At 40.8% G+C, this 12,040-nt stretch overlaps 1 protein-coding gene across 6 annotated transcripts in view; it reads right to left on the reverse strand.

Annotated features, from left to right (window-relative positions):
* POC1A (POC1 centriolar protein A) overlaps positions 1 to 12,040 on the reverse strand; it is a 57,178-nt gene that overhangs the window by 15,031 nt on the left and 30,107 nt on the right. For all 6 annotated transcript variants that reach the window (XM_027886254.1, XM_027886250.1, XM_027886249.1 and 3 more), the window contains 2 exons: positions 11,663 to 11,731; positions 9,509 to 9,604 (listed from right to left, as the gene is read on the reverse strand). In XM_027886254.1, the coding sequence (XP_027742055.1) occupies positions 9,509 to 9,604; positions 11,663 to 11,731 (165 nt within the window). The remainder of the gene's footprint in view (positions 1 to 9,508; positions 9,605 to 11,662; positions 11,732 to 12,040) is intronic.

Consider the following 12,040-nt stretch of genomic DNA (forward strand, 5'->3'; position numbering starts at 1 on the left):
AAAGCTGATTAAATCAGCTCACGTCCCTAAGAATGAATAAGAAACCCCTTAGAGACCAAACTACAGCCACCCTTCTCCTAATGGCAACCTGTATCATGTGGTGAGCCAACCACTGGTGATTTAAATTCTAACAGATTTAGAAAAACATTGCAAAAATAGAGAATTGTGTCAGTCTCAGTACCAAGGAACATCATGACTACAGGGAGAGACGCCTGTGCTCTCATCTGACTCACCTGCAAGGTAAAGTGCCAGCTGAATGCCGGGGACAGGCACCAGAAACAATGACACTGCTGCAGAGGTTTAATTTATTTTAGTCAGGGTTCAAGTGCGCAATTCATTTGGCAGAACCAAACAAATGTATTTGCCATTAAATATCTTATTACAACATCTGCATATTAAGCCCTGGGAGTAGAGCAAGGAGCAGCTGAACATTAAAGGAAGAATAGATGAGCAGTTTCTGAATACAATACAGCTCTCAGTGACAAAGGGAAAACAGAAGTGATTTATTTATAGCAACCACTTAAAGACAGCACAGTGCAACTACTTGGGGGAAGGGGAAAATTAATCAGCCTTCATTCCAGAGGTCTCTTACTGAGCCTCTTACAAAAATTGTTCTGGCTAAACAGCATCCTGGCCAGCAATTACAGCGCTGATGGGGGGCAGGGGGCAAGTTTTAGGTACACAACACATGTGCATCTGTAGTGAACTGATGAGGACAACCAAAAAATGCCATTTTGCTTTTTAAATTGTGATCGTTAGAAGATATATTGATACAGTAACTTCCTACCTGAATTTTACACCTACTAATAAAACATAGGATTCTTATAATTCAATCCAGAGGAAATTCTTCTTTTCCCTTCTTCTCACCTTCTTCCGCTGGAGGGGAAGAACCAAGTGATGCAAGGTGGGTAGGTTCAGCTCTACCTATAAGTCCCTTTAAATCAATTTTCACATTGCTTTGGGGGTTTTGTCTTTGTGCTTTTTAAGGGAATATGATGTAGTCTTAGACTTAATTTTCAAGTATCTAGAAAGACAGCATTCCCTTTAACCAACACATACATCCAATGTATTCAACTCAATACAGACATTCAGTGTATTAAAACTCACTAAGTGCAATTAAGTTCACTAACTTAGCTGAAAAAAGTCTCCTAAAAACAGAAAAGCGGAAAAATCCCAAAGGTGGTGTCCGCTGTTCATCTGGACCCCAATCCTACTAATCTAAAAGAAGACAGAAATACCATTAAAAATCTTCTGTTTCAAGGAGTCATTTTCACCACAGGTAAAGTGATACTTTAAATGTGTTCTCCAAGAGCAACAGTGACATCCAGTGGAAGCATTTTAGCTTTAAGGTGAGCTCCACAGGAAGGTCAGATGGAGTACACACACCATGCTAGACTGGAGGGCTCATGAAAAGCTGAGAGGTAGCCTCAGTTCTTCCTGCTACCTATGAAATATCTTTGACTGAACACAGCTCTCTGAGCACAAGCTCATTCTCCTAGCCTGGAAAAGCATCCCCTCTTTGAGGCAGCTCTGAAATTTCTGGAGACATTCTTCAAGACTTGCACATTACTCCACATCTACTGTCCAGACAAGCAGAGGGTAACAACCAGAAATAGAATACCAGTTAAATTAGCTTTGTGAAACAGTTTATGGGACCATTCACCTCTTATTTCAGGATTCAAGTTGTGATAACAAAGGGGACTGGGGAGGGAGAGAGAGAGAAAACAAAAGAGGGTGTGAAAAGAACGTCACTTACCTTTTATTTTTGCTTCAGACAAAAGGAATGTTGGGTTTTATATGCCAGAGGCCAGAAATTCTTTATGCAGAGCCTTCCTCCCTATTGGTGCTACTAAGAATACCAAGCTAAGCCACTAAAATTTGGCACCCGTACTGCAACGGCCATGTTTTGCCATAAACCCATAAATACAAAGCTTCTGATAACCTTCAAGAATTAGAGGCAATAGGTGCTATGCTGTCCCTGCTTCCCAGTCAGTTTACACTGACCATCACTCTATATACCATGGCACCAACTGGCTGTGAGCCAGCCAAGATCAGGCTCGTTGTTTTTCGTGCTGTGATCTCTGTTTTATACAAAAAGTAGAAACGTTTCCAAAGAGAAGCAGCACTGGAAGGAACAGGAGTCACAGTTCCTGATAAGCTCTGGCAGAGAGGATCACCACAACCCAAAAACTGTAAGGAATGTAACTCTTAACAAAGCTTGGGCTTCCAAATGATTAGTAATTAATGCAACACTACAGTAATTAACAGTCTTACTTAAAAAAAAAGTGATAACAGGAACTAATCTTCAACAGTCAGCTCCTTTCCAATTTGAGTTATATTTTAAACAGCTACAAAGCCCTCTACAAACATTGAAGAAACATAGGAAAGTTCTGCATGTGTTACATTTCCAAAAGCACAAATGGCACTGCTGTGATGAGTGAAAACGGGGAAAAGGGATGTCAAACATGGCAAGCCCAGTGAAAGAGAGCATGGACAGGTAAAACTTGGTGACTACCAATTGTTAAAAAAAAAAAATAAAAAATAAGGCAGGTCTGTATTTCTCAAGAAGGAAAAAGGGCAGCCTTCAACATTCTAGATTTATATTTTCCTACTCTGCTTAGGCATTTTACCTCCCTTAACCACCTTTTCCCTCCCCTCAGTCCTAGTGTTTTCTTAGGAGATAAGAAGAGGTCTTCTAGAACTCAATAGGGAATAATTATCTGTTGTAGAGGTGATGCTCAACTGTCTATTCTAACACTGCTGCTGGAGAATAACAGCACCAAAAATCTCAAATGAACAGTTTTGTGTGGAAACAAGACACTAGAAGAACAGAAAGACAAATATGAAAAATATTTCACCAAGAACTGAACTACTGTTTCCCCATCCTGTTTTTTGGGGGAAAAACACCCAAGAAGAAGCAGCCAAACACTGAAACGTATACCTACATTTGTTACTTCTGTATAAAAATGTGTGCTATGTACATATACACACGTAAGCATGTGCAGACACACACACATGCTATAACACACCCATTTGATATTACTCTTGCTTGAGCTTGGATTTTAGCAGAAAAGTTTGAGATCTTGGAAACTTTTCTGCGAAGCTTGAGCTATCTTCATCCATCTCAAAGCTGACACAGAATAGCAGCCTAGAAAAAAATATAAATCTTGCCTCTGTCTCTTCTCTTTGAATTATGACTCAAGCATTAAAACAAGTCACATACAGCAGCAACCTAAGTGGGAGAATTTACATTAATTAGCCTGAGATGCTGAACTTAAAAGGCAATCTTTATTCTGACCAATAATGACTTGTCAGGACTCGCCTTATTGTTCCAGAGCCTAAGAACAAATCTATTCACTGTAAGATGACAGAAATTAAAAGCTGATCCTCTGATTTCTGCAAGAAATCTTGTCAAACCAGAACACAAAGGAAAACAGTTGTAGCAGCACAGCTGTTCCCATCCACTACCAGGCAAAGCTGCTGCAGGTTGTTGCACTCATTCAGACCTCTCCTTGGAAAGCCAAGCTGAGGGTGCCTGTGCCTGCCTTTTCCTCCCTCTCACATTCTTCATCAAGACACTTGTCCTGTCACCACAGCCCCTTGTAAAAAGCCCTTCTCCAGCTTTCTTGTAGACCCTTTAGGTACTGGAAGGCTGCTCCAAGATCTCCCCAGAGCCTTCTCTTTTCCAGGCTGAACAATCCCATAGGAGAGGTGCTCCAGCCCTCTGATCCACCCTTGTGGCCTCCTCTGGACTTGCTCCAACAGGTCCATTGTCCTTCTTTTCCAGAGCTGGACACGGCACTAAGGTGGGGTCTCACCTGAGCAGAGTAGAAGGGCAGAATCCCCTCCCTCACCCTGCTCCTCCCTCTCCTTTTGATGCAGCCCAGGACATGTTTGGCTTTCTGGGCTGCAAGTGCACATTGCCAGGCCATGTCAACCAGCATCCTCAAGTCTTCCTCTGTTCCTGCTGAATCTCTTTCCTCTTGCAAAGCCATTACAAGGGTCACATCTTGCAACAGCTTCCATAAGTGGGCTTCCTCCAAGAAAAGGATGGGTAACCATCTACAACCACCCTGCTTGAGAAGGACACTGGGAAAGCTCCTGAGCATCCTGTGATCATTCATAGCAACACTCCTGCTCATCCCTGTGAAGCTTCTGCTTGGACAGCTAAGCAGAGTAGAGAGCAGTGGAAAACATCTTGAGCACTCATCACACTGCTGTTCTGATAAGGAAATAATCTGCCTACCTATTCCAGGAGGAAGACAACCATGCACCAGACTAAAGCTTCCTGGAGTGGGAATCCTCAGAAAAGTAAGGTGACAGCAGATCAGGAAAAATAGTAATTTGCAGACCACATGTATGGTGAAGGGTTGGAGCCATGCTGTTGAATACAGGATTCCTCCCTTACAATGCTTAAAAACAAATAAATAGAAAGGGGTGGAGGAGGTGCAAGTGACAACACACATTCACATCCAATTGCAAAGAGCTGCAGCTCTATGGAATGAAACTGATTCCCAGGAGGGAATTTCACAGCAAGTAAAAAAAAAAAAAGTACAAAAGGATTCATAAGTATTAACGGATGCCAAAATTAGACATAGTTACCAATTTGGAAGCCAAAAGGTCAAAAAAAAGAGGCACATCTGGCCTGTGAGTAATTCAGGAGGAATTTGTTTACACAAGGACAGTGGCTGAGAGAGTGAAGTGCTGCAGTCAGCACGGAGAGCACAGGCTGAGCACAGCAGGCACCCGAGGTCACCAAACAGACAGAACCAGCAGAGGAGAGAGGTGGAGTCAGCTCTGGACACTCAGTTACAGGACTCAGACAACTTTATAATCAGATCACGTTTTTTGGCATTAGTCTCCAACCCTATTCAACAGGACTATTTTTGAAAAAAAATACCATTGAAGAAATAAGTACAGTCCAATGCCTGGAGAAAGTTCTAAACCCAGCAGAGTAGAAAGAGGCCTAAATGTCTGTCTTAACTGAAAGACACATTTGAAGAGTCACAGGCTACTTACTTGTTTCAAAGTCTTTTCTGCTGAAATGCTACTCTTCCCAAGCTTCCCTTTGGGAAGGTCTGCTATGCTTACAAACCTAATATCTCCACAGCTGAGTGCCACTGAACTTCATAGCAGCTACAGATATTTAAAACAGTTGTGCTCCTGAATTTCAGAAGAGCAGAAAGACTTCTTGGCAAGAGTGTGTCAAAGGACAGCTCTGCAACTCTGCCCGTCTCCCAAACTGCCCTACCAAGGGATTGCCTATTTTTGAGTCTGCCTGCACATCCACTCACAGGTCTTGGAGTCCTATCAGGAGCTGTAAACTAAGCTGCATATATTTAAGTTCTATGGTTGCAGAATTTGCAACTGCAGTGGCAGGAGAAACACTTCCCCATCACCTGTAAGCTTATGTTCTGCTGTACCAAGTACCTCTCTCGACAGGATACCCTGAGCTGAGATAACAGACCACCCACAATCCTTGCAGCCTGTGCATTTCACTGCCTTTTGGACATGTGAAGCCCCTACTCCTCCTGTTCGAGACAGCTTTGCTTCTGAGGTATTCCAACACAAACAAGCTTTAAGGTATTTTTCTTTAGAAAGCTATATGCAGAGGATGTAATCTGTCCTCCCTGGGAAAAATAAATGGCATGATGACTATTTTCAAAATATATCAGAACAGTGATCACGTCCTTTGATCTGATCCTACACAACTCCTCACACAGACCCGAATGCTCAGTTACTGACCCCAGACAGGCAAAACCCCCACATTTTTGAGAACACATGCAAAATCCACACCTCTCATTCTGACTTTCCTTTAGGTCCTCACCACTCAATACTGCAACATAAAGTATGAATTTACTCTTACCCTTTAGGTTCTAGATCAAAGCAAGCACACTCATGGGATCAAGACACAGGACTGCAAGACTTGATTTCTTCCCATCAGCTTCACACCCCACACATCAGGAGCGCTCGCCCTGAACCTTGGTTTTCAAGGTGATTATGAAATACTTAATAGCAACAATTGTTAGCTTATCATTTAAGAGTAAGCATTTATTGCAGAGGTACTACTTCTGATCTAACATTTACAGTCTCACGTCTATGCTAACGTGTTTATAATTCACTTCTGACAGCTTTAGTGTTCTATCACACTCTCATGTCTGTGATTTTACTCCACAGTCATGACTGCAATCCTGCTCACTGTGACCTTCCCTTTCATTTGCATTATTCCTTGCATGGATCAGTTTTACTTTCAAAGGAAGCTGCATCTCCCAAGCCTCATATATTTACAGCAAACAGAAGCAGGTGGGCAGAGCAACTTTGAAGTTTACATCTGTTGTTACAAACACATCCAATACCCTGATTCACACTGAGCTTGAACCAGCTGCCTCAGAAACCAGCATCTGCTAAAGGCTCCGGTCTCCCTCTTCCTAGGGAAGTGAAAACTGATTTTAAGCAAGTTTGTTTTCAAGCTCACCAACCCCAACAATATTTCATGACTCTTATCCCACAGGTTATTTAGGATTCTTTTTTTCTTCCTATTCATCTTGATGACAAACTAGTTTTGAGGTCTGTGTTCAATTATTCTTTCTCACATGTAAGTCAGACCCTCCCAAGGAGAAACCAGTTACTGCAGTGAGTAGTTTTATAGAGCCACTGTTTTCATTTGTATCTGTTCTTTCACAAGGCCTAACAAAAAGTTATACAGCTATACAAAAGCATAAGCTCTCCTTGGAAAAATATTCTTTTGGACTTAAGGGTGAACACAGATTCAAGATGTATTGAGAATAGTGTTCATATATTTTAGGGACACAGAAACCAAATAATAACCTCCATGCTTATTTTAAATATAGATACATCCTGAAATGTTTGCAAAATCTCAGGATTATTCGATAGGCGGAATCCTGGCACACTAACACAGCAGTAGAGAAAGAAGGAGCAACTTCACTTTTCACTGAAGGAAAAGGTGACCTTGGCATGAAATCAAGATCTGCAGGTGGCAGTTTCAAAGTCTGAATTTGATGGGAAAAATAACCATCTCAACTACACAAAACCCACCAAAATAAGTAACCCATTGTTAAAAAAAAGCAAGCATTTGGTTTAAAACAAGAAAGAAATTAATATAGAGTGAAATTTAAGTCTTGCACTGAGGGTACTCTTAAAGAGCCCAGCATGATGCATTTCTAAAAGATACAAGTCATGACATTCACTTGAAAGAAAAGAGCAGGCTGCCATGAATGGATGAGTTATTAGAGAGCCAAGACTTTCAAGCTCAGGTTATATCTGAATAGCAAACCAAGACATTTTCAGAGATATCAGCTTCTTTTTAACAGCAAAGAACATTTCAGATCCATTCTAAATTTAATCTTAGCCTAGGGTATTCAAAACAAGCTCTCAGAGGACATTGTTGATTCTTCCCCTTCTAACTTTAGCAATTGTAACTGCCCTTAATACAAGGATATTAAGCAGTAGCTATATTTTGCAGCTCCCCTGCTGCATGCCCAAGCCAAAGGTTGCATTTGGGTGGCAGTTCAAAATACCCCTTTGAAGTAATTCAGGTCCCCAGACCAAAGTATGTCTCTGCCACATGACTCAGAATGGATTCATTCTGCCCTCTGCAGAAACACAGTCCCTGGCCCAAATCAACACATGACACCCCACAGAGCACCCTGTGCCCTGTTTCCCACAGCTCAGAGCAAACCCTTGTCAGCCAAAACCACGTGGCATGGATTTGCCTGTCAGTAGCTGGTCCCAGCAGCACCTACTGGAAGTTTTGCCAGGTAAACCCCTTTCCTCAAGGGAATAGTTTTGTTAGAGGGACAGATATTCACACTGGTTAGTCATTGTTCCAGGGATTTGCCCAGTAGCTCCCTTCGATGGACATCCTAAGAAGTTTTATAATGAAGAACTGAGTTTTAGAAGAGATCGGGCATTTTCTTCCTTTCCTTGAATTACTACTGGATAATATGCTCTGGCACAGGGAAGGGTAAACTTATCTCACATTATCCAACACCTTGTCTACATTATTTAACCCACTCACTGGAAGGTTACAAACTGAAACTGGTGTTTTTTTCCCAGAAAGGTTTTCTTTGTCTCTGTTGTATTTCAGTCCACAATTATACTGCACCATATTTTAAATTAAAGCAGAGAGAGTTCAAAGTTAGACCAGTTCAATAGGTTAATAAACAAAGAGGTCATTGGACTGATAGTTTCATAGCCTGCATAGCTTTAGAGTTAGAACACTGGAGAGGAGGGAAAGGAAGAAGTCAGATTTAGCCACAGCCAGCCAAAGATCAATAAGTACTTTCATGTCCTTCCTTCTGTGACTGCTTTCTCCCATCCTCTCCTACTCATCTTGCACTAACCAACCTCTGGCTTTGTTTGCTTTCTTTACAGATCATAAAGTAAGGCATCAGGTTTAGAGCTGCAGGCTCAGATCCTGCCCATCACAAAATCCTGTGGCTATTCCAGCACCTCCAGCAATGGTCTGAAGTCATATTAAATTAAAACACTACTATGTTTGAGAGAAGTTTAGTAACCTAGTGAAGACCCACATTGATAAGGTCAAAGACACTGCCACAGAGCAACAGATGGTGGTTAGAAGCTTACCCTTCAACTGGGGCAATGCTACTTATGCACAGACCCCCTGTTTCACAAATGGCCTTTTAGATTACAGCTCGTGTTGAACAAGACTTACCAAAAAACAGCCACAGTAATAACACACTGCAGAATCCTACAAGCGTACTCAAATGTATCAAAAAATATCCAAAGATAGACAAGACAAAATTCAGAAGTTCAAGTGAATCATCACCACATGCAAAAATTATAACTCCTATGGGCAGTAACTTTTGAGGGCTGCTCTTGTAACAGCCACGACATCCAGCATCTGCTCTACACTTCGATCAGTGCATCAGGCTGCATTACTCACTAGCTGGATTTATCCCTCACATACAGTCAGAACTCAGATGTCTCCTAAGATATGGTTCAGGGAACAGATATGAACTTATGTCTCCAGGTGTTCAGGAAAGAAGCTCCAGTACAATATGTCACCTATTTGTCATGTGTGACTTCTACAAGCAGTGGGGTTTTTTTTTTTGTCTTTGCTGACTGTCACTGAACAGATATCATGAACATTATCTATTTTCAGGACTGACACCAGCCTGAAGGATTCACATCAGCCAGCAAAACCAGTTTCAGCTGTTCCTCACATCTGCTTTTTTTGTGAACTATCATTCAAGCCTACCATGGATGCTTAAACAGAGGCTTTTAATAAAAAAAACATATCCATACATGCACTAAGCTTATCTCCCTTTTAAAATCATTACAGATAATTTTCCTATACAGTTAAACAAAGCAAATAATACAAGATAAGTTAAAAACAGATATCCTCCAGCTCAAATAAATACCAAGTAAAAATGGTTCCCCAGTTCAACCACCTGAGTCACACACTTTCAAGTTGCAGAAAGTGTTCTGAGCAGGAACCCTACCCCATGACTGCACGCTGACCTACCCCAGTGTGATGGGACCCATCCACAGTACTGCCAGACTTCTGTGTTTTCAGTGCATCACCATAATCTGTATCGAAGTTGGTCTTCCACACCATCACCTGCAGAAGAAAATTGACTCCATTAAAATTTTCTGTCAACGTTTGCTTAAAGGACAATTTTGTCAACACATCAGAGAAGAGTTCACCTAGGAAAGCTTTGCCATGGATTAAATTAAGGATGTTGTTTGTAAATATGCTACTGAATATAGCTTAACTGAGTTCTCAGTGGGTAAGTTACCTCTTCCAACATTCTTTGGGTCAAGAACATCACGAAACTAGAAGGACTTAGAAAACTTCAAAGCAACATGCAGAATACAGCATTAAAACCACAAATATTTTAAAATACCATGCTTGGCATTATAACACTTATCAGCCACACCACAAACAACTAGTCACTCATTTATCATGAGATTCATTCAGAAGAAAATAAGAGTTAGTACTGAGACTAGCATTAGAGATCTTGAGCTAGTTTGTCAACTCAATGCCAAATTTAAAATCCCACATACAGGCCCCTGCTCTCCATAACACAGTCCTGGTTTCAGAAGAGAGGCCTCTAAATCACTTCAACATATTAAGAGCAAGTCTATGGATTAAAACCCTTAGCAGTGTCCCTACAAGTCTAAAGAAGTTCAAGAGCAATCAATCAGCTATTTCAGAGGACTGAAAGACACCCAAGAAGCCAGGCAGCTCATCTGGGTTATCAGAAACATCAGTGTTTATTCTTCATTTGCAAATTTTCATCCCTGTTTCACATGAAAGCATTTTTCTTTTGCAGTTGCATGGTTAACCCCTGAGGTCATTCCACCATGTAACAGGACAAAAAAGTGATGCTCTTTTATTGTATAGATTACACAATCTATATTAACTGTACAGATTGCCTCTTCACAGCTACCAAAGGTGCTATTGCAACAAAGTTGGGCACTGCCACGTAGTCTAACTTGGGGATTAAGAGCAATGCAATACAGCCCAGTGAAGACTGGTGACAGAAAAATGGATCCTTGCTCAGACCACTCCTTGGGGTTGAAGTCTGTCCATGTCTTCAACTCACACTGTTAAGACCAGCACATAATTGCATCACAGGCTCTATTTGCAGCTCAGTAATGAAGTATGGTTTTTTTGGAGAGGCTACCTGTCTAAATTACCACACACAAAAAAATGCTTTTTGACCTGCAGAGATGTTCCTGATAATTAGTTGTTGTATTTCTCTTTGATTCAGAAAAACAGTATTTAACAAGGTCTGTTCCACTGAAGAAGCTTCTTGCATGTATACAATTTAGGGCTAATTCTGTTTTTAATACATACACATATAAATATATTTTAAGCTTAAGTTCTTTCTCAATGCACAAAAGGAAGCACTGGCTGTATTTTCAGATACAAATCCAAAAGGAGAGAGGCAGTTCCTTCATGGGAGCCAAGAACAGGAGAGCCAAGAGCCACCTTTCCCAATACATGCATCCAAAACCACAGACTCGAGCTCCAAAGAAGTTTATTAGGACCCCTTGCCATGAACATACCTGTATAAGGCACTCTGCCAGAGAGGCACTGCCAGTCAGTGTTTCAGTTTAACAGCACCAGGTGATACTTTGCAATGAGCATTACTTTGCTTAAAGAAATCCCAACCACAGAAGAGACAAAAGAGCTGATAAAACATAAGCCTTTTGAAGGAATCTGCTTTACACAACAAAGAAATGTAGGCTAATACATCCTCTTAAGCTCAAAGTGAAACAAATAAACAGTCAGCTTCTTGGCTATGCCTAGAAATTGAAGACAAATAAAATTTCTTAAGTTTTCTATTGAAAATGAGTAATAATGAAGTGCAGCTTCCAGCTATATCAGGGCTTTTATTAAGGAAGAGAGAAACAACAGCAAACAGGCATTATTTATTCCTTGTGTTAGATAAGTACTTCAAGAGGAAACCTTTATCTAGTGACCCCAATATAATTCTGTAAGACAAAAAACAGGATGAATCTCTTCAAAACAGTCTGTTTAAAGCCTTAAATAAAAAGTGGTCTTAAAGAGACAGGATGACAAACTATGCCACCTCTCTTTAAAAGCAGTAAGACGCCAAGAAACAGTAACAACAAGACACAAACCAATCAAATTAAATGAATCAGATACCTGTTCATCAGACCCTCCAGAAGCAAATGAGTCTCCAGATCTTGAAAAAGCTACACAGGTGGCTGGGCCCTGTAAACACATTCAAAAGATAGTTTTAAAAAAACATGAAAGAAAAAGTGTTACAAAGTTCCATTCATTGCAGTTTTACAGGGCATTTCTCATTTGACATCAGCAAACTAAAGGCAAAATTTGGAAAGCTCTTACCTGTCAGGCAAATGGGCCACAATTAACATGCCCACACTTACCATTTCCCACACTTTTGCCCCCAGTTTAAGATATCCATTTTTCAGTATCCATGGCATTAAAACAGAGACGGGAACAAAACAATTTTTACAGAGTCAGGCTTTTCCTTGTTCCCCTCAAAAGATTCCATACAAA

Source organism: Empidonax traillii, unplaced genomic scaffold (assembly GCF_003031625.1).
Source record: "Empidonax traillii isolate 1590-97213 ecotype Southwest subspecies unplaced genomic scaffold, ASM303162v1 scaffold182:size1009393, whole genome shotgun sequence".
In the NCBI taxonomy this organism is placed as follows: Eukaryota; Metazoa; Chordata; class Aves; order Passeriformes; family Tyrannidae; genus Empidonax; species Empidonax traillii.